The sequence below is a fragment of the Pelobates fuscus genome, chromosome 2 (genome assembly GCF_036172605.1).
Source record: "Pelobates fuscus isolate aPelFus1 chromosome 2, aPelFus1.pri, whole genome shotgun sequence".
In the NCBI taxonomy this organism is placed as follows: Eukaryota; Metazoa; Chordata; class Amphibia; order Anura; family Pelobatidae; genus Pelobates; species Pelobates fuscus.
In genome coordinates this window covers 451,689,073-451,712,799 of record NC_086318.1, presented here as the reverse complement: position 1 = coordinate 451,712,799, position 23,727 = coordinate 451,689,073, and the positions used below count along the sequence as shown (strand labels likewise).

General features: G+C 52.2%; 1 protein-coding gene across 3 annotated transcripts in view; it reads right to left on the bottom strand.

Annotated features, from left to right (window-relative positions):
* The window catches only part of PPP2R5D (protein phosphatase 2 regulatory subunit B'delta), a 192,423-nt gene that overhangs the window by 65,140 nt on the left and 103,556 nt on the right, over window positions 1-23,727 (bottom strand). For all 3 annotated transcript variants that reach the window (XM_063444210.1, XM_063444211.1, XM_063444212.1), the window contains exons 11-13: window positions 13,944-14,114; window positions 10,641-10,768; window positions 3,634-3,735 (exon numbers count right to left, since the gene is read on the bottom strand). In XM_063444210.1, coding sequence (XP_063300280.1) covers window positions 3,634-3,735; window positions 10,641-10,768; window positions 13,944-14,114 — 401 coding nt within the window. The remainder of the gene's footprint in view (window positions 1-3,633; window positions 3,736-10,640; window positions 10,769-13,943; window positions 14,115-23,727) is intronic.

Below are 23,727 nucleotides of genomic sequence, written 5' to 3'. Positions count from 1 at the left end.
CTGCACCCTAACCCCTTATCAAACTGCACTAATCACAGACTGTGGCTGCACCTAACCCCTTATCACCTGCACTAATCACAGACTGTGGCTGCACATTAACCCCTTATCAAACTGCACTAATCACAGACTGTGGCTGCACCCTAACCCCTTATCAAACTGCACTAATCACAGACTGTGGCTGCACATTAACCCCTTATCAAACTGCACTAATCACAGACTGTGGCAGCACATTAACCCCTTATCAAACTGCACTAATCACAGACTGTGGCTACACATTAACCCCTTATCAAACTGCACTAATCACAGAATGTGGCTGCACATTAACCCCTTATCAAACTGCACTAATCACAGACTGTGGCTGCACATTAACCCCTTATCAAACTGCACTAATCACAGACTGTGGCTGCACATTAACCCCTTATCAAACTGCACTAATCACAGACTGTAGCTGCACCCTAACCCCTTATCAAACTGCACTAATCACAGACTGTGGCTGCACATTAACCCCTTATCAAACTGCACTAATCACAGACTGTGGCTGCACCCTAACCCCTTATCAAACTGCACTAATCACAGACTGTGGCTGCACATTAACCCCTTATCAAACTGCACTAATCGCAGACAGTGGCTGCACATTAACCCCTTATCAAACTGCACTAATCACAGACTGTGGCTGCACATTAACCCCTTATCAAACTGCACTAATCATAGACTGTGGCTACACATTAACCCCTTATCAAACTGCACTAATCACAGACTGTGGCTGCACATTAACCCCTTATCAAACTGCACTAATCACAGACTGTGGCAGCACATTAACCCCTTATCAAACTGCACTAATCACAGACTGTGGCTGCACATTAACCCCTTATCAGACTGCACTAATCACAGACTGTGGCTGCACATTAACCCCTTATCAGACTGCACTAATCACAGACTGTGGCTGCACATTAACCCCTTATCAAACTGCACTAATCACAGGCTGTGGCTGCATATTAACCCCTTATCAAACTGCACTAATCACAGACTGTGGCTGCACATTAACCCCTTATCAAACTGCACTAATCACAGACTGTGGCAGCACATTAACCCCTTATCAAACTGCACTAATCACAGACTGTGGCTACACATTAACCCCTTATCAAACTGCACTAATCACAGAATGTGGCTGCACATTAACCCCTTATCAAACTGCACTAATCACAGACTGTGGCTGCACATTAACCCCTTATCAAACTGCACTAATCACAGACTGTGGCTGCACCCTAACCCCTTATCAAACTGCACTAATCACAGACTGTGGCTGCACCTAACCCCTTATCACCTGCACTAATCACAGACTGTGGCTGCACATTAACCCCTTATCAAACTGCACTAATCACAGACTGTGGCTGCACCCTAACCCCTTATCAAACTGCACTAATCACAGACTGTGGCAGCACATTAACCCCTTATCAAACTGCACTAATCACAGACTGTGGCTACACATTAACCCCTTATCAAACTGCACTAATCACAGAATGTGGCTGCACATTAACCCCTTATCAAACTGCACTAATCACAGACTGTGGCTGCACATTAACCCCTTATCAAACTGCACTAATCACAGACTGTGGCTGCACATTAACCCCTTATCAAACTGCACTAATCACAGACTGTAGCTGCACCCTAACCCCTTATCAAACTGCACTAATCACAGACTGTGGCTGCACATTAACCCCTTATCAAACTGCACTAATCACAGACTGTGGCTGCACCCTAACCCCTTATCAAACTGCACTAATCACAGACTGTGGCTGCACATTAACCCCTTATCAAACTGCACTAATCGCAGACAGTGGCTGCACACTAACCCCTTATAAAACTGCACTAATCACAGACTGTGGCTGCACATTAACCCCTTATCAAACTGCACTAATCACAGACTGTGGCTGCACACTAACCCCTTATCAAACTGCACTAATCACAGACTGTGGCTGCACACTAACCCCTTATCAAACTGCACTAATCACAGACTATGGCTGCACATTAACCCCTTATCACCTGCACTAATCACAGACTGTGGCTGCACATTAACCCCTTATCAAACTGCACTAATCACAGACTATGGCTGCACATTAACCCCTTATCAAACTGCACTAATCACAGACTGTGGCTGCACATTAACCCCTTATCAAACTGCACTAATCACAGACTGTGGCTGCACATTAACCCCTTATCAAACTGCACTAATCACAGACTGTGGCAGCACATTAACCCCTTATCAAACTGCACTAATCACAGACTGTGGATGCACATTAACCCCTTATCAGACTGCACTAATCACAGACTGTGGCTGCACATTAACCCCTTATCAGACTGCACTAATCACAGACTGTGGCTGCACATTAACCCCTTATCAAACTGCACTAATCACAGGCTGTGGCTGCATATTAACCCCTTATCAAACTGCACTAATCACAGACTGTGGCTGCACATTAACCCCTTATCAAACTGCACTAATCACAGACTGTGGCTACACATTAACCCCTTATCAAACTGCACTAATCACAGAATGTGGCTGCACATTAACCCCTTATCAAACTGCACTAACCACAGACTGTGGCTGCACATTAACCCCTTATCAAACTGCACTAATCACAGACTGTGGCTGCACCTAACCCCTTATCACCTGCACTAATCACAGACTGTGGCTGCACATTAACCCCTTATCAAACTGCACTAATCACAGACTGTGGCTGCACATTAACCCCTTATCAAACTGCACTAATCACAGACTGTGGCTGCACATTAACCCATCAAACTGCACTAATCACAGACTGTGGCTACACATTAACCCCTTATCAAACTGCACTAATCACAGACTGTGGCTGCACATTAACCCCTTATCAAACTGCACTAATCACAGACTGTGGCTGCACCCTAACCCCTTATCACCTGCACTAATCACAGACTGTGGCTGCACATTAACCCCTTATCAAACTGCACTAATCACAGACTGTGGCTGCACATTAACCCATCAAACTGCACTAATCACAGACTGTGGCTACACATTAACCCCTTATCAAACTGCACTAATCACAGACTGTGGCTGCACATTAACCCCTTATCAAACTGCACTAATCACAGACTGTGGCTGCACATTAACCCCTTATCAAACTGCACTAATCACAGACTGTGGCTGCACCCTAACCCCTTATCACCTGCACTAATCACAGACTGTGGCTGCACATTAACCCCTTATCAAACTGCACTAATCACAGACTGTGGCTGCACCCTAACCCCTTATCACCTGCACTAATCACAGACTGTGGCTGCACCCTAACCCCTTATCAAACTGCACTAATCACAGACTGTGGCTGCACATTAACCCCTTATCAAACTGCACTAATCACAGACAGTGGCTGCACATTAACCCCTTATCAAACTGCACTAATCACAGACTGTGGCTGCACCCTAACCCCTTATCAAACTGCACTAATCACAGACTGTGGCTGCACATTAACCCCTTATCAAACTGCACTAATCACAGACAGTGGCTGCACATTAACCCCTCTTTCACTGCTCTAATCGCGGAGTATCACAGTACAGTAAACCCACACACTGCCCTTGGTATAAAGGACTTTTACAAACCTTTGTTTCTCAGCCTTGTACTGCTGTGTGCAGTCATCAAACAGTTTCTGATTCATTTCCATGAAAAGCTTCAGGGCATTATAAATCAGTCCGTGTATGGTCCTGTAACATATTATATAAAGTAGTTATAAACCATTTAGTGTATAATCCTGTAACATATTGTATAAAGCAGTTATATAAATAATCCTATACAATATATAATACACTTGGCTATCTGATTGTTTTCCCTGTTCCAGTGCTGCATAATCCCTCTCTGTGTTGGGTTATTTCCTTGTTCCAGTGTTGATTGCTATATAATCCCTCTCTGTGTTGGGTTATTTCCTTGTTCCAGTGCTGCTTGCTGTATAATCCCTCTCCGTGTTGGGTTATTTCCTTGTTCCAGTGTTGATTGCTGTATAATCCCTCTCAGTGTTGGGTCATTTCCTTGTTCCAGTGTTGATTGCTATATAATCCCTCTCTGTGTTGGGTTATTTCCTTGTTCCAGTGCTGCTTGCTGTATAATCCCTCTCCGTGTTGGGTTATTTCCTTGTTCCAGTGTTGATTGCTATATAATCCCTCTCTGTGTTGGGTTATTTCCTTGTTCCAGTGTTGATTGCTATATAATCCCTCTCTGTGTTGGGCTATTTCCTTGTTCCAGTGCTGATTGCTGTATAATCCCTCTCTGTGTTGGGTTATTTCCTTGTTCCAGTGCTGCTTGCTGTATAATCCCTCTCAGTGTTGGGTTATTTCCTTGTTCCAGTGCTGCATAATCCCTCTCTGTGTTGGGTTATTTCCTTGTTCCAGTGCTGATTGCTGTATAATCCCTCTCTGTGTTGGGTTATTTCCTTGTTCCAGTGCTGCTTGCTGTATAATCCCTCTCCGTGTTGGGTTATTTCCTTGTTCCAGTGCTGATTGCTGTATAATCCCTCTCCGTGTTGGGTCATTTCCTTGTTCCAGTGTTGATTGCTATATAATCCCTCTCTGTGTTGGGTTATTTCCTTGTTCCAGTGTTGATTGCTGTATAATCCCTCTCTGTGTTGGGTTATTTCCTTGTTCCAGTGTTGATTGCTGTATAATCCCTCTCTGTGTTGGGTCATTTCCTTGTTCCAGTGTTGATTGCTGTATAATCCCTCTCCGTGTTGGGTCATTTCCTTGTTCCAGTGTTGATTGCTATATAATCCCTCTCTGTGTTGGGTTATTTCCTTGTTCCAGTGCTGCTTGCTGTATAATCCCTCTCCGTGTTGGGTTATTTCCTTGTTCCAGTGTTGATTGCTATATAATCCCTCTCTGTGTTGGGTTATTTCCTTGTTCCAGTGTTGATTGCTGTATAATCCCTCTCTGTGTTGGGTTATTTCCTTGTTCCAGTGTTGATTGCTGTATAATCCCTCTCTGTGTTGGGTCATTTCCTTGTTCCAGTGTTGATTGCTGTATAATCCCTCTCCGTGTTGGGTTATTTCCTTGTTCCAGTGTTGATTGCTGTATAATCCCTCTCCGTGTTGGGTTATTTCCTTGTTCCAGTGTTGATTGCTGTATAATCCATCTCTGTGTTGGGCTATTTCCTTGTTCCAGTGCTGATTGCTGTATAATCCCTCTCAGTGTTGGGTTATTTCCTTGTTCCAGTGCTGCATAATCCCTCTCTGTGTTGGGTTATTTCCTTGTTCCAGTGCTGATTGCTGTATAATCCCTCTCCGTGTTGGGTTATTTCCTTGTTCCAGTGCGGATTGCTGTATAATGCCTCTCTGTGTTGGGTTATTTCCTTGTTCCAGTGTTGATTGCTGTATAATCCCTCTCCGTGTTGAGTTATTTCCTTGTTCCAGTGTTGATTGCTATATAATCCCTCTCTGTGTTGGGTTATTTCCTTGTTCCAGTGCTGATTGCTGTATAATCCCTCTCTGTGTTGGGTTATTTCCTTGTTCCAATGTTGATTGCTGTACAGGGAGTGCAGAATTATTAGGCAAGTTGTATTTTTGAGGATTAATTTTATTATTGAACAACAACCATGTTCTCAATGAACCCAAAAAACTCATTAATATCAAAGCTGAATATTTTTGGAAGTAGTTTTTAGTTATAGCTATTTTAGGGGGATATCTGTGTGTGCAGGTGACTATTACTGTGCATAATTATTAGGCAACTTAACAAAAAACAAATATATACCCATTTCAATTATTTATTTTTACCAGTGAAACCAATATAACATCTCAACATTCACAAATATACATTTCTGACATTCAAAAACATAAAAACAAATCAGTGACCAATGTAGCCACCTTTCTTTGCAAGGACACTCAAAAGCCTGCCATCCATGGATTCTGTCAGTGTTTTGATCTGTTCACCATCAACATTGCGTGCAGCAGCAACCACAGCCTCCCAGACACTGTTCTGAGAGGTGTACTGTTTTCCCTCCTTGTAAATCTCACATTTGATGATGGACCACAGGTTCTCAATGGGGTTCAGATCAGGTGAACAAGGAGGCCATGTCATTAGATTTTCTTCTTTTATACCCTTTCTTGCCAGCCACGCTGTGGAGTACTTGGACGCGTGTGATGGAGCATTGTTCTGCATGAAAATCATGTTTTTCTGGAAGGATGCAGACTTCCTGTACCACTGCTTGAAGAAGGTGTCTTCCAGAAACTGGCAGTAGAACTGGGAGTTGAGCTTGACTCCATCCTCAACCCGAAAAGGCCCCACAAGCTCATCTTTGATGATACCAGCCCAAACCAGTACTCCACCTCCACCTTGCTGGCGTCTGAGTTGGACTGGAGCTCTCTGCCCTTTACCAATCCATCCATCTGGCGCATCAAGACTCACTCTCATTACATCAGTCCATAAAACCTTAGAAAAATCAGTCTTGAGATATTTCTTGGCCCAGTCTTGACGTTTCAGCTTGTGTGTCTTGTTCAGTGGTGGTCGTCTTTCAGCCTTTCTTACCTTGGCCATGTCTCTGAGTATTGCACACCTTGTGCTTTTGGGCACTCCAGTGATGTTGCAGCTCTGAAATATGGCCAAACTGGTGGCAAGTGGCATCTTGGCAGCTGCACGCTTGACTTTTCTCAGTTCATGTTCATGTTCAGTTATTTTGCGCCTTGGTTTCTCCACACGCTTCTTGCGACCCTGTTGACTATTTTGAATTAAACGCTTGATTGTTCGATGATCACGCTTCAGAAGCTTTGCAATTTTAAGAGTGCTGCATCGCTCTGCAAGATATCTCACTATTTTTGACTTTTCTGAGCCTGTCAAGTCCTTCTTTTGACCCATTTTGCCAAAGAAAAGGAAGTTGCCTAATAATTATGCACACCTGATATAGGGTGTTGATGTCATTAGACCACACCCCTTCTCATTACAGAGATGCACATCACCTAATATGCTTATTTGGTAGTAGGCTTTCGAGCCTATACAGCTTGGAGTAAGACAACATGCATAAATAGGATGATGTGGTCAAAATACTCATTTGCCTAATAATTCTGCACTCCCTGTATAATCTTTCTCCGTGTTGGGTTATTTCCTTGTTCCAGTGTTGATTGCTATATAATCCCTCTCTGTGTTGGGTTATTTCCTTGTTCCAGTGTTGATTGCTGTACAACATGACAGGAGGCTTCATATTTTGCATAATCTTTCTTTACTAACTTCATAGCAGCAAAGAAAAATAATAAAAACTGAGAACCAATCATAAACAAGTAAAGGTAATAAGAGGGGTGTTTTACAGAAGCACTTCCTCTTTCTTTGCTGCTCCATCACAAGATAAGTACAGAGTTTTGAGTTCTCCTCTCTCTGTTTCATTATTCAACTTATTGTACCTTATTCTGGTCTGTTTCTGAAAGTATGTTTATTCCTGTTATTTATTTCAGCTTCATGTAACCCAACCTCGGGTGTCTCTTACTATTTACCTTGTGTTTTTTTTTTACCCCTTACCTGTTCCTTGGGGAGTTTACTTCTCCCCTTTTTTCTTGGTTTTGGGGCTCTCCTCTCCCTTTCCTGAGCCCTCCCTTCTCCCTAGGTCCCTGCTGGTCCCTCAGCTCCCCCCCCAGTCTTGCACCACACACTCGTGCCATTTATTTTTCCAGTAAACGACTTCAGATAGGGAACCAAATGGGTGAATCGCTAAATTCGCTTATTAACGTAGCGATCGATGGACGAATGCCCCGGGCGTTTGACCGTTCACCGTGAATGCATGGCGTTCGCGGTCGGCTTTATTCTCACGCACAAACACTAGGGTTTTACTGGTGTTTATGCGCTTTCGCCAGCTTTCGCTTTCATGCACCTGTTCGGCGCACAAACACCTCCCATTCCACGAACTATGGGGAGGTGCTTGTCTTCCCGCGTTTTTTGCGGGCAAGCTGTCTGGTGGCCATTTTGGTCTCCCCAGTTTTCTCTGTGTGACTGCTACTGCTGCATTCTCCCGACTCCTATCATTCTGAGCTGTGCATGTGCTGTCCTTTCACTGGATACCCAGGGACCAGGTTCCAGGTTGATGCTCTGCACTCGGGGTTGGTTCAATCCAGTTGGATTTATCCTTTATTCTGGTCGGGGTGAGCCACCATTTCTTTGCTGCTGAACGGAGGATTCCGACCTCTGGGGTGAGCCCCAGTGATATGTCAAAAGCCCTCTGCCATACCTTACTTGTCTACCGGCCTCAGTTATTATTACAGGTCAGCCTGTCTACATACCACCCCACCTGGTCCCCAGGCCTCTTCTACTCTCTATGCAGAAGACCTTCTCCAAGGCGTTCCCAGTGGAAGACAATACCGCCAGACCTGCACCCAAAAGATACCCACTATGTGGCAGACTGACTCCTCCAGGGAACGGTTGCAACCCCCTAAACACCACTGGAAAGGCGATGCCATCAAGGCCAAGAAATCCAAGGGCAAAGCCCCTGCCAAGCACAAGGACACCTCAACCCGTGTGGTCCTCAGACCTGCGAACATCTCCTCCTCGGACGAGGATGCAGAACTCCGCCAAGCAAGCACTACGCCAAGCAATCTCTGTGCAGGCGGAGGTCTCCAAACTGGTGGATGGCGACAGGGGCTCTACGTCCAAATCTGACTGACCTTTGCAAGAGATAACTCCCTGGGTGAGCCCCAGGGTTCCAAGGCCCTTCCAATGAAGCTCCGGCTTCAAATGATGACTCCGAGGTCTTCATGGACGTCCACATCACATACAGGCACTTTAAAATGGAGGGCATCCACTTCATGCAGGATTTGCTTTGGGACGTTGGTATTGTCTTGCCCTCTAATGATAGTCTCTCTCTTCGCCAGCTTTCGGCCAAGTTTACATTTCCCCTCTGTCTGGTCTCCTTTCGACGGGTCTCTGACATTGGTGCTTTTGACGTGGACGCGTTCGTACTTTTTCCGGCGGAGGTTACCTTTCAGGTCTCACATTATACCAAATCGGACTCCTCCTCGATTTCTTATTCCTTTTTCACTTCGCATCCGCAACTTTGTGTTTTATCGACCCTACGTCGCTATGTGGAAGCTACCTCAACGTTGCGGTCACCTTTAAAGGACCACTCTAGGCACCCAGACCACTTCAGCTTAATGAAGTGGTCTGGGTGCCAGGTCCTTCTAGGGTTAACCCATTTTTTCATAAACATAGCAGTTTCAGAGAAACTGCTATGTTTGTGAATGGGTTAAGCCTTCCCCTATTTCCTCTAGTGGCTGTCTCATTGACAGCCGCTAGAGGCGCTTGCGTGATTCTCACTGTGATTTTCACAGTGAGAGCACGCAAGCGTCCATAGGAAAGCATTATGAATGCTTTCCTATGTGACCGGCTGAATGCGCGCACAGCTCTTGCCGCGCGTGCGCATTCAGCCGACAGGGAGAAGAGGAGGATCGGAGGAGGAGAGCTCTCCGCCCACCGCTGGAAAAAGGTAAGTTTTAAACACTTTCCCCTTTCCAGAGCCGGGCGGGAGGGGGTCCCTGAGGGTGGGGGCACCCTCAGGGCACTCTAGTGCCAGGAAAACGAGTATGTTTTCCTGGCACTAGAGTGGTCCTTTAATGTCCAACCTTATGGTCTGGTTTCAGTCACTACGTTAGCCAGATGGGTTTGTTGGCTACTCTCATTGGCGGGAATAGACCCGGCCTTTGGAGCACACTCTCTGCGAGGCGCTGCTGCCTCCTCCGCTGTGTCGGTGGGAGCCTCGCTCCCCAACATTTTACGAGCGGTGGATTGGACGCAAGAATCTATCTTTCGGACATTCTACTTCCGACCTCTGCCGAATCCAGCTTTCTCTCTTATCTCAGCGTTGAAACTGCTAAATATGAAGCCTCCTGTCATGTGGTAAAATTGAAGATTATGTTAGCTTTAGTGTACGAATAGTCTTAATTTTAATTATGACAGGAGGCGAGTATTTTCCCTCCTTTTCTCTCTTCATCCTGTCCCCCCCACCCCTTTCGGTTATTTTCGTATAAATATTTTTCGACTGTTGCTTATACTGGATTGATCCATTGTTCAGGCTAACTTTGTTTTCTCCTTTAGGCTTGATCTTTGGGTTTGCATGGGACTCTGTTGTATTAGCTAGTTAAGCTAGTTGGGGGAAGACTTGTTTATTTAGGTTTAATACGTTTAAAGCAGGACAGTCACGGTGGATGTTTTTTATATAACCCTTTCTGTAGACTAAAACTTTTTATACTCTCCTTCAGCTTAATTGGATACTACAGTGGGACCTAAAATGCCTGTTCCATGGGACCTTATTCAGCATGTTCGCAGTTGATGTTTTATCACGTATCTTCTATCGTTTACAGTGATTTGGACTTGTGATGTAGCAGTTTGAAGAGAAAGTGCCTCAATGATACACGCCTCTTATTACCTTTACTTGTTTATCATTGGTTCTCAATTTTCATTACTTTTTTTTGGTGCTATGGAGAAAGATTATGCAAAATACTCGCCTCCTGTCATTATTAAAATTATTATTAGTACACTAAAGCTAGCATAATCTTTAAATTCTCTCGGTGCTGGATCCAGTGCTGCTTGCTGTATAATCCCTCTCCCTGTTGGGTTATTTGCGGTGTAATCCTGTGTGTTAAAATACTTACTTGTTCCAGTGATTCTTTGAGTTGCGGTACAGAGCTGGAAACATGATAGGCAAGATCTGGGCTGCATTGTCACTCATAAGACTCAGAATATATTCGTTATTCCAGTAATACAGTGCACGTTCTGCAACCTACAGAAAATAGAACATTACACACTGCGGGCTACTCAAATACCGGGTGTTTGTACAACTGATACCACGTGTTTGGCAGGGATCATAAACTACTAATTAATGTGTGTAAGAAATGGATGGCACCAACCCAGTAGCAGACATAATACGGGAAGAGTGTGATTGACCCATGCGGTTATAAACCTAGAAAAAAGTGTAAGACACACACGGTTATCAACCAGAAGAATATGACTGACACACACAGGATTATCATCCAGGAGACAGTGATTGACACACACAGGATTATCATCCAGGAGACAGTGACTGACACACACAGGATTACCATCCAGGAGACAGTGACTGACACACAGGATTACCATCCAGGAGACAGTGACTGACACACAGGGTTATCATCCAGGAGACAGTGACTGACACACACAGGATTATCATACAGGAGACAGTGACTGACACACACAGGATTATCATCCAGGAGACAGTGAGTGACACACACAGGATTATCATACAGGAGACAGTGACTGACACACACAGGATTATCATCCAGGAGACAGTGACTGACACACAAAGGGTTATCATCCAGGAGACAGTGACTGACACACACAGGATTATCATACGGGAGACAGTGATTGACACACACAGGATTATCATCCAGGAGACAGTGACTGACACACAAAGGGTTATCATCCAGGAGACAGTGACTGACACACACAGGATTATCATCCAGGAGACAGTGACTGACACACACAGGATTACCATCCAGGAGACAGTGACTGACACACAGGATTACCATCCAGGAGACAGTGACTGACACACAGGATTACCATCCAGGAGACAGTGACTGACACACACAGGATTATCATACAGGAGACAGTGACTGACACACACAGGATTATCATCCAGGAGACAGTGACTGACACACAAAGGGTTATCATCCAGGAGACAGTGACTGACACACACAGGATTATCATACGGGAGACAGTGATTGACACACACAGGATTATCATCCAGGAGACAGTGACTGACACACAAAGGGTTATCATCCAGGAGACAGTGACTGACACACACAGGATTATCATCCAGGAGACAGTGACTGACACACACAGGATTACCATCCAGGAGACAGTGACTGACACACACAGGATTACCATCCAGGAGACAGTGACTGACACACACAGGATTACCATCCAGGAGACAGTGACTGACACACACAGGATTATCATCCAGGAGATAGTGACTGACACACACAGGATTACCATCCAGGAGACAGTGACTGACACACACAGGATTATCATCCAGGAGACAGTGACTGACACACACAGGATTATCATCCAGGAGACAGTGACTGACACACACAGGATTATCATACGGGAGACAGTGACTGACACACACAGGATTATCATACGGGAGACAGTGACTGACACACACAGGATTATCATCCAGGAGACAGTGACTGACACACACAGGATTACCATCAAGGAGACAGTGACTGACACACACAGGATTACTATCCAGGAGACAGTGATTGACACACAGTATTATCATCCAGGAGACAGTGACTGACACACACAGGATTATCATACGGGAGACAGTGACTGACACACACAGGATTATCATCCAGGAGACAGTGACTGACACACACAGGATTACCATCCAGGAGACAGTGACTGACACACACAGGATTACCATCCAGGAGACAGTGAGTGACACACACAGGATTATCATCCAGGTGGCAGTGAGTGACACACACAGGATTATCATCCAGGAGACAGTGACTGACACACACAGGATTATCATCCAGGAGATAGTGACTGACATACAGCATTATCATACAAGAGACAGTGACTGACACACAGGATTATCATACAGGAGACAGTGACTGACACACACAGGATTACCATCCAAGAGACAGTGACTGACACACACAGGATTACCATCCAGGAGACAGTGACTGACACACACAGGATTATCATCCAGGAGACAGTGACTGACACACACAGGATTATCATCCAGGAGACAGTGACTGACACACACAGGATTATCATCCAGGAGACAGTGACTGACACACACAGGATTACCATCCAGGAGACAGTGACTGACACACACAGGATTACTATCCAGGAGACAGTGATTGACACACAGGATTACCATCCAGGAGACAGTGACTGACACACACAGGATTATCATCCAGGAGACAGTGACTGACACACACAGGATTACTATCCAGGAGACAGTGATTGACACACAGTATTATCATCCAGGAGACAGTGACTGACACACACAGGATTATCATACGGGAGACAGTGACTGACACACACAGGATTATCATCCAGGAGACAGTGACTGACACACACAGGATTACCATCAAGGAGACAGTGACTGACACACACAGTATTATCATCCGGGAGACAGTGACTGACACACACAGGATTATCATCAAGGAGACAGTGACTGACACACAAAGGATTATCATCCAGGAGACAGTGAGTGACACACACAGGATTATCATCCAGGAGACAGTGACTGACACACACACAGGATTATCATCCAGGAGACAGTGACTGACACACACACAGGATTACCATCCAGGAGACAGTGACTGACACACACAGGATTATCATCAAGGAGACAGTGACTGACACACACAGGGTTATCATCCAGGTGACAGTGAGTGACACACACAGGATTATCATCCAGGAGACAGTGACTGACACACACAGGATTACCATCAAGGAGACAGTGACTGACACACACAGGATTATCATCCAGGAGACAGTGAGTGACACACACAAGATTATCATCCAGGAGACAGTGACTGACACACACAGGGTTATCATCCAGGTGACAGTGAGTGACACACACAGGATTATCATCCAGGAGATAGTGACTGACATACAGGATTATCATACAAGAGACAGTGACTGACACAAAGGATTATCATACAAGAGACAGTGACTGACACACAGGTTTATCATACAAGAGACAGTGACTGACACACAGGATTATCATGCTCCCTCACAAACCTGGAATATGTCCTCACACTCCCTCACAAACCTGGAATAGGTCCTCAGGCTCCCTCACACACCTGGAATATGCCCTCAGGCTCACTCACAAACCTGGAATATGTCCTCACGTTCCCTCACACACTTGGAATATGTCCTCAGGCTTCCCCACACATATATACCTGGAAATGTGGGCTGGAAACACATTGAGCAAGCTGCCTGAATAGTGGCTCCATAATTTTACTAAACTCTCCTGGCTCCATAACATCCAAAATTTCTTCAAGTTCATTAAGGAACATAACTTCCTTTGGGCTGTGTGTGCGAGGCCAGAACCGCAGTAAACCAGATATTACCTGCAAAGAGAAAGAGATGCATTGGAGAAACAAAAAGCAAGACTATTGTAACCAGTAGTAAAACATTAGGAGAATATTTTGTGATCTGGTGGTGAGCATATGTACCGAGGGAGAAGAAGAGAGCAGACGTGCTGAGGGAGAAGAAGAGAGCAGACGTGCCGAGGGAGGAGCACCGAGAGCAGACGTGCCGAGGGAGGAGCACCGAGAGCAGACGTGCCGAGGGAGGAGCACCGAGAGCAGACGTGCCGAGGGAGGAGCACCGAGAGCAGACGTGCCGAGGGAGGAGCACCGAGATCAGACGTGCCGAGGGAGGAGCCCAGAGAGCAGACGTGCCGAGGGAGGAGCCCAGAGAGCAGACGTGCCGAGGGAGAAGAAGAGAGCAGACGTGCCGAGGGAGAAGAAGAGAGCAGATGTGCCGAGGGAGAAGAAGAGAACAGAAGCTCAGAGAGCAGGCGTGCCGAGGGAGAAGCACCGAGAGCAGACGTGCCGAGGGAGAAGCACCTAGAGCAGACGTGCCGAGGGAGAAGCACCTAGAGCAGACGTGCCGAGGGAGAAGCACCGAAGCCAGACGTGCCGAGGGAGAAGCACCGAGAGCAGACGTGCCGAGGGAGAAGCACCGAGAGCAGACGTGCCGAGGGAGAAGCACCGAGAGCAGACGTGCCGAGGGAGAAGCACCGAGAGCAGACGTGCCGAGGGAGAAGCACCGAGAGCAGACGTGCCGAGGGAGAAGCACAGAGAGCAGACGTGCCGAGGGAGAAGCACAGAGAGCAGACGTGCCGAGGGAGAAGCACAGAGAGCAGACGTGCCGAGGGAGAAGCACAGAGAGCAGACGTGCCGAGGGAGAAGCACAGAGAGCAGACGTGCCGAGGGAGAAGCACCGAGAGCAGACGTGCCGAGGGAGAAGCACCGAGAGCAGACGTGCCGAGGGAGAAGAAGAGAGCAGACGTGCCGAGGGAGAAGAAGAGAGCAGACGTGCCGAGGGAGAAGAAGAGAGCAGACGTGCCGAGGGAGAAGAAGAGAGCAGACGTGCCGAGGGAGAAGAAGAGAACAGAAGCACAGAGAGCAGACGTGCCGAGGGAGAAGCACAGAGAGCAGACGTGCCGAGGGAGAAGCACAGAGAGCAGACGTGCCGAGAGAGAAGCAGAGAGCAGACGTGCCGAGGGAGAAGCACAGAGAGCAGACGTGCCGAGGGAGAAGCACAGAGAGCAGACGTGCCGAGGGAGAAGCACAGAGAGCAGACGTGCCGAGGGAGAAGCACAGAGAGCAGACGTGCCGAGGGAGAAGCACAGAGAGCAGACGTGCCGAGGGAGAAGCACAGAGAGCAGACGTGCCGAGGGAGAAGCACAGAGAGCAGACGTGCCGAGGGAGAAGCACAGAGAGCAGACGTGCCGAGGGAGAAGCACAGAGAGCAGATGTGCCGAGGGAGAAGAAGAGAACAGAAGATCAGAGAGCAGGCGTGCCGAGGGAGAAGCACCGAGAGCAGACGTGCCGAGGGAGAAGCACCTAGAGCAGACGTGCCGAGGGAGAAGCACCGAGAGCAGACGTGCCGAGGGAGAAGCACCGAGAGCAGACGTGCCGAGGGAGAAGCACAGAGAGCAGACGTGCCGAGGGAGAAGAAGAGAGCAGACGTGCCGAGGGAGAAGAAGAGAGCAGACGTGCCGAGGGAGAAGAAGAGAGCAGACGTGCCGAGGGAGAAGAAGAGAGCAGACGTGCCGAGGGAGAAGAAGAGAGCAGACGTGCCGAGGGAGAAGAAGAGAGCAGATGTGCCGAGGGAGAAGAAGAGAACAGAAGCTCAGAGAGCAGGCGTGCCGAGGGAGAAGCACCGAGAGCAGACGTGCCGAGGGAGAAGCACCTAGAGCAGACGTGCCGAGGGAGAAGCACCTAGAGCAGACGTGCCGAGGGAGAAGCACCGAAGCCAGACGTGCCGAGGGAGAAGCACCGAAGCCAGACGTGCCGAGGGAGAAGCACCGAGAGCAGACGTGCCGAGGGAGAAGCACCGAGAGCAGACGTGCCGAGGGAGAAGCACCGAGAGCAGACGTGCCGAGGGAGAAGCACCGAGAGCAGACGTGCCGAGGGAGAAGCACCGAGAGCAGACGTGCCGAGGGAGAAGCACAGAGAGCAGACGTGCCGAGGGAGAAGCACAGAGAGCAGACGTGCCGAGGGAGAAGCACAGAGAGCAGACGTGCCGAGGGAGAAGCACAGAGAGCAGACGTGCCGAGGGAGAAGCACAGAGAGCAGACGTGCCGAGGGAGAAGCACCGAGAGCAGACGTGCCGAGGGAGAAGCACCGAGAGCAGACGTGCCGAGGGAGAAGCACCGAGAGCAGACGTGCCGAGGGAGAAGAAGAGAGCAGACGTGCCGAGGGAGAAGAAGAGAGCAGACGTGCCGAGGGAGAAGAAGAGAGCAGACGTGCCGAGGGAGAAGAAGAGAGCAGACGTGCCGAGGGAGAAGAAGAGAGCAGATGTGCCGAGGGAGAAGAAGAGAGCAGATGTGCCGAGGGAGAAGAAGAGAACAGAAGCTCAGAGAGCAGGCGTGCCGAGGGAGAAGCACCGAGAGCAGACGTGCCGAGGGAGAAGCACCGAGAGCAGACGTGCCGAGGGAGAAGCACAGAGAGCAGACGTGCCGAGAGAGAAGCAGAGAGCAGACGTGCCGAGGGAGAAGCACAGAGAGCAGACGTGCCGAGGGAGAAGCACAGAGAGCAGACGTGCCGAGGGAGAAGCACAGAGAGCAGACGTGCCGAGGGAGAAGCACAGAGAGCAGACGTGCCGAGGGAGAAGCACAGAGAGCAGACGTGCCGAGGGAGAAGCACAGAGAGCAGACGTGCCGAGGGAGAAGCACAGAGAGCAGACGTGCCGAGGGAGAAGCACAGAGAGCAGACGTGCCGAGGGAGAAGCACAGAGAGCAGATGTGCCGAGGGAGAAGAAGAGAACAGAAGATCAGAGAGCAGGCGTGCCGAGGGAGAAGCACCGAGAGCAGACGTGCCGAGGGAGAAGCACCTAGAGCAGACGTGCCGAGGGAGAAGCACCTAGAGCAGACGTGCCGAGGGAGAAGCACCGAGAGCAGACGTGCCGAGGGAGAAGCACCGAGAGCAGACGTGCCGAGGGAGAAGCACCTAGAGCAGACGTGCCGAGGGAGAAGAAGAGAGCAGACGTGCCGAGGGAGAAGAAGAGAGCAGACGTGCCGAGGGAGAAGAAGAGAGCAGACGTGCCGAGGGAGAAGAAGAGAGCAGACGTGCCGAGGGAGAAGAAGAGAGCAGATGTGCCGAGGGAGAAGAAGAGAACAGAAGCTCAGAGAGCAGGCATGCCGAGGGAGAAGCACCGAGAGCAGACGTGCCGAGGGAGAAGCACCGAGAGCAGACGTGCCGAGGGAGAAGCACCGAGAGCAGACGTGCCGAGGGAGAAGCACAGAGAGCAGACGTGCCGAGGGAGAAGCACAGAGAGCAGACGTGCCGAGGGAGAAGCACAGAGAGCAGACGTGCCGAGGGAGAAGCACAGAGAGCAGACGTGCCGAGGGAGAAGCACAGAGAGCAGATGTGCCGAGGGAGAAGAAGAGAACAGAAGCTCAGAGAGCAGGCGTGCCGAGGGAGAAGCACCGAGAGCAGACGTGCCGAGGGAGAAGCACCTAGAGCAGACGTGCCGAGGGAGAAGCACCTAGAGCAGACGTGCCGAGGGAGAAGCAACTAGAGCAGACGTGCCGAGGGAGAAGCACCTAGAGCAGACGTGCCGAGGGAGAAGCACCTAGAGCAGATGTGCCGAGGGAGAAGCACCGAGAGCAGACGTGCCGAGGGAGAAGCACCGAGAGCAGACGTGCCGAGGGAGAAGCACCGAGAGCAGACGTGCCGAGGGAGAAGCACAGAGAGCAGACGTGCCGAGGGAGAAGCACAGAGAGCAGACGTGCCGAGGGAGAAGCACAGAGAGCAGACGTGCCGAGGGAGAAGCACAGAGAGCAGACGTGCCGAGGGAGAAGCACAGAGAGCAGACGTGCCGAGGGAGAAGCACCGAGAGCAGACGTGCCGAGGGAGAAGCACCGAGAGCAGACGTGCCGAGGGAGAAGCACAGAGAGCAGACGTGCCGAGGGAGAAGCACAGAGAGCAGACGTGCCGAGGGAGAAGCACAGAGAGCAGACGTGCCGAGGGAGAAGCACAGAGAGCAGACGTGCCGAGGGACAAGCACCGAGGGCAGACGTGCCGAGGGACAAGCACCGAGGGCAGGTGTGCCGAGGGACAAGCACCGAGGGCAGGTGTGCCGAGGGACAAGCACCGAGGGCAGATGTGCCGAGGGACAAGCACCGAGGGCAGATGTGCCGAGGGACAAGCACCGAGGGCAGATGTGCCGAGGGACAAGCACCGAGGGCAGATGTGCCGAGGGACAAGCACCGAGGGCAGATGTGCCGAGGGACAAGCACCGAGAGCAGACGTGCCGAGGGACAAGCCCCGAGAGCAGACGTGCCGAGGGACAAGCACCGAGAGCAGACGTGCCGAGGGAGAAGCACCGAGAGCAGACGTGCCGAGGGAGAAGCACCGAGAGCAGACGTGCCGAGGGAGAAGCACCGAGAGCAGACGTGCCGAGGGAGAAGCACCGAGAGCAGACGTGCCGAGGGAGAAGCACCGAGAGCAGACGTGCCGAGGGAGAAGCACCGAGAGCAGACGTGCCGAGGGAGAAGCACCGAGAGCAGACGTGCCGAGGGAGAAGCACCGAGAGCAGACGTGCCGAGGGAGAAGCACCGAGAGCAGACGTGCCGAGGGAGAAGCACCGAGAGCAGACGTGCCGAGGGAGAAGAAGAGAGCAGACGTGCCGAGGGAGAAGAAGAGAGCAGATGTGCCGAGGGAGAAGAAGAGAACAGAAGCTCAGAGAGCAGGCGTGCCGAGGGAGAAGCACCGAGAGCAGACGTGCCGAGGGAGAAGCACCTAGAGCAGACGTGCCGAGGGAGAAGCACCTAGAGCAGACGTGCCGAGGGAGAAGCACCGAAGCCAGACGTGCCGAGGGAGAAGCACCGAAGCCAGACGTGCCGAGGGAGAAGCACCGAGAGCAGACGTGCCGAGGGAGAAGCACCGAGAGCAGACGTGCCGAGGGAGAAGCACCGAGAGCAGACGTGCCGAGGGAGAAGCACCGAGAGCAGACGTGCCGAGGGAGAAGCACCGAGAGCAGACGTGCCGAGGGAGAAGCACAGAAGAGCAGACGTGCCGAGGGAGAAGCACAGAGAGCAGACGTGCCGAGGGAGAAGCACAGAGAGCAGACGTGCCGAGGGAGAAGCACAGAGAGCAGACGTGCCGAGGGAGAAGCACAGAGAGCAGACGTGCCGAGGGAGAAGCACAGAGAGCAGACGTGCCGAGGGAGAAGCACCGAGAGCAGACGTGCCGAGGGAGAAGCACCGAGAGCAGACGTGCCGAGGGAGAAGCACCGAGAGCAGACGTGCCGAGGGAGAAGAAGAGAGCAGACGTGCCGAGGGAGAAGAAGAGAGCAGATGTGCCGAGGGAGAAGAAGAGAACAGAAGCTCAGAGAGCAGGCGTGCCGAGGGAGAAGCACCGAGAGCAGACGTGCCGAGGGAGAAGCACCGAGAGCAGACGTGCCGAGGGAGAAGCACAGAGAGCAGACGTGCCGAGGGAGAAGCACAGAGAGCAGACGTGCCGAGGGAGAAGCACAGAGAGCAGACGTGCCGAGAGAGAAGCAGAGAGCAGACGTGCCGAGGGAGAAGCACAGAGAGCAGACGTGCCGAGGGAGAAGCACAGAGAGCAGACGTGCCGAGGGAGAAGCACAGAGAGCAGACGTGCCGAGGGAGAAGCACAGAGAGCAGACGTGCCGAGGGAGAAGCACAGAGAGCAGACGTGCCGAGGGAGAAGCACAGAGAGCAGACGTGCCGAGGGAGAAGCACAGAGAGCAGACGTGCCGAGGGAGAAGCACAGAGAGCAGACGTGCCGAGGGAGAAGCACAGAGAGCAGATGTGCCGAGGGAGAAGAAGAGAACAGAAGATCAGAGAGCAGGCGTGCCGAGGGAGAAGCACCGAGAGCAGACGTGCCGAGGGAGAAGCACCTAGAGCAGACGTGCCGAGGGAGAAGCACCGAGAGCAGACGTGCCGAGGGAGAAGCACCGAGAGCAGACGTGCCGAGGGAGAAGCACAGAGAGCAGACGTGCCGAGGGAGAAGAAGAGAGCAGACGTGCCGAGGGAGAAGAAGAGAGCAGACGTGCCGAGGGAGAAGAAGAGAGCAGACGTGCCGAGGGAGAAGAAGAGAGCAGACGTGCCGAGGGAGAAGAAGAGAGCAGACGTGCCGAGGGAGAAGAAGAGAGCAGATGTGCCGAGGGAGAAGAAGAGAACAGAAGCTCAGAGAGCAGGCATGCCGAGGGAGAAGCACCGAGAGCAGACGTGCCGAGGGAGAAGCACCGAGAGCAGACGTGCCGAGGGAGAAGCACCGAGAGCAGACGTGCCGAGGGAGAAGCACAGAGAGCAGACGTGCCGAGGGAGAAGCACAGAGAGCAGACGTGCCGAGGGAGAAGCACAGAGAGCAGACGTGCCGAGGGAGAAGCACAGAGAGCAGATGTGCCGAGGGAGAAGAAGAGAACAGAAGCTCAGAGAGCAGGCGTGCCGAGGGAGAAGCACCGAGAGCAGACGTGCCGAGGGAGAAGCACCTAGAGCAGACGTGCCGAGGGAGAAGCACCTAGAGCAGACGTGCCGAGGGAGAAGCAACTAGAGCAGACGTGCCGAGGGAGAAGCACCTAGAGCAGACGTGCCGAGGGAGAAGCACCTAGAGCAGATGTGCCGAGGGAGAAGCACCGAGAGCAGACGTGCCGAGGGAGAAGCACCGAGAGCAGACGTGCCGAGGGAGAAGCACCGAGAGCAGACGTGCCGAGGGAGAAGCACAGAGAGCAGACGTGCCGAGGGAGAAGCACCTAGAGCAGACGTGCCGAGGGAGAAGCAACTAGAGCAGACGTGCCGAGGGAGAAGCACCTAGAGCAGACGTGCCGAGGGAGAAGAAGAGAACAGAAGCTCAGAGAGCAGGCGTGCCGAGGGAGAAGCACCGAGAGCAGACGTGCCGAGGGAGAAGCACCTAGAGCAGACGTGCCGAGGGAGAAGCACCTAGAGCAGACGTGCCGAGGGAGAAGCAACTAGAGCAGACGTGCCGAGGGAGAAGCACCTAGAGCAGACGTGCCGAGGGAGAAGCACCTAGAGCAGATGTGCCGAGGGAGAAGCACCGAGAGCAGACGTGCCGAGGGAGAAGCACCGAGAGCAGACGTGCCGAGGGAGAAGCACCGAGAGCAGACGTGCCGAGGGAGAAGCACAGAGAGCAGACGTGCTGAGGGAGAAGCACAGAGAGCAGACGTGCCGAGGGAGAAGCACAGAGAGCAGACGTGCCGAGGGAGAAGCACAGAGAGCAGACGTGCCGAGGGAGAAGCACAGAGAGCAGACGTGCCGAGGGAGAAGCACCGAGAGCAGACGTGCCGAGGGAGAAGCACCGAGAGCAGACGTGCCGAGGGAGAAGCACCGAGAGCAGACGTGCCGAGGGAGAAGCACAGAGAGCAGACGTGCCGAGGGAGAAGCACAGAGAGCAGACGTGCCGAGGGAGAAGCACAGAGAGCAGACGTGCCGAGGGACAAGCACCGAGGGCAGGTGTGCCGAGGGACAAGCACCGAGGGCAGGTGTGCCGAGGGACAAGCACCGAGGGCAGGTGTGCCGAGGGACAAGCACCGAGGGCAGATGTGCCGAGGGACAAGCACCGAGGGCAGATGTGCCGAGGGACAAGCACCGAGGGCAGATGTGCCGAGGGACAAGCACCGAGGGCAGATGTGCCGAGGGACAAGCACCGAGGGCAGATGTGCCGAGGGACAAGCACCGAGGGCAGATGTGCCGAGGGACAAGCACCGAGGGCAGATGTGCCGAGGGACAAGCACCGAGGGCAGATGTGCCGAGGGACAAGCACCGAGGGCAGATGTGCCGAGGGACAAGCACCGAGGGCAGACGTGCCGAGGGACAAGCACCGAGGGCAGACGTGCCGAGGGACAAGCACCGAGGGCAGACGTGCCGAGGGACAAGCACCGAGGGCAGACGTGCCGAGGGACAAGCACCGAGGGCAGACGTGCCGAGGGACAAGCCCCGAGAGCAGACGTGCCGAGGGACAAGCACCGAGAGCAGACGTGCCGAGGGAGAAGCACCGAGAGCAGACGTGCCGAGGGAGAAGCACCGAGAGCAGACGTGCCGAGGGAGAAGCACCGAGAGCAGACGTGCCGAGGGAGAAGCACCGAGAGCAGACGTGCCGAGGGAGAAGCACCGAGAGCAGACGTGCCGAGGGAGAAGCACCGAGAGCAGACGTGCCGAGGGAGAAGCACCGAGAGCAGACGTGCCGAGGGAGAAGCACCGAGAGCAGACGTGCCGAGGGAGAAGCACCGAGAGCAGACGTGCCGAGGGAGAAGCACCGAGAGCAGACGTGCCGAGGGAGAAGCACCGAGAGCAGACGTGCCGAGGGAGAAGCACCGAGAGCAGACGTGCCGAGGGAGAAGCACCGAGAGCAGACGTGCCGAGGGAGAAGCACCGAGAGCAGACGTGCCGAGGGAGAAGCACCGAGAGCAGACGTGCCGAGGGAGAAGCACCGAGAGCAGACGTGCCGAGGGAGAAGCACCGAGAGCAGACGTGCCGAGGGAGAAGCACCGCGAGCAGACGTGCCGAGGGAGAAGCACCGAGAGCAGACGTGCCGAGGGAGAAGCACCGAGAGCAGACGTGCCGAGGGAGAAGCACCGAGAGCAGACGTGCCGAGGGAGAAGCACCGAGAGCAGACGTGCCGAGGGAGAAGCACCGAGAGCAGACGTGCCGAGGGAGAAGCACCGAGAGCAGACGTGCCGAGGGAGAAGCACCGAGAGCAGACGTGCCGAGGGAGAAGCACCGAGAGCAGACGTGCCGAGGGAGAAGCACCGAGAGCAGACGTGCCGAGGGAGAAGCACCGAGAGCAGACGTGCCGAGGGAGAAGTAGAGAGCCGACGTGCCGAGGGAGAAGAAGAGAGCAGATGTGCCGAGGGAGAAGAAGAGAGCAGATGTGCCGAGGGACAAGCACCGAGAGGGCAGATGTGCCGAGGGACAAGCACCGAGAGGGCAGATGTGCCGAGGGACAAGCACCGAGAGGGCAGATGTGCCGAGGGACAAGCACCGAGGGCAGATGTGCCGAGGGACAAGCACCGAGGGCAGACGTGCCGAGGGAGAAGCACCGAGAGCAGACGTGCCGAGGGAGAAGCACCGAGAGCAGACGTGCCGAGGGAGAAGTAGAGAGCCGACGTGCCGAGGGAGAAGAAGAGAGCAGATGTGCCGAGGGAGAAGAAGAGAGCAGATGTGCCGAGGGACAAGCACCGAGAGGGCAGATGTGCCGAGGGACAAGCACCGAGAGGGCAGATGTGCCGAGGGACAAGCACCGAGAGGGCAGATGTGCCGAGGGACAAGCACCGAGAGGGCAGATGTGCCGAGGGACAAGCACCGAGAGGGCAGATGTGCCGAGGGACAAGCACCGAGGGCAGATGTGCCGAGGGACAAGCACCGAGGGCAGATGTGCCGAGGGACAAGCACCGAGGGCAGATGTGCCGAGGGACAAGCACCGAGGGCAGATGTGCCGAGGGACAAGCACCGAGGGCAGATGTGCC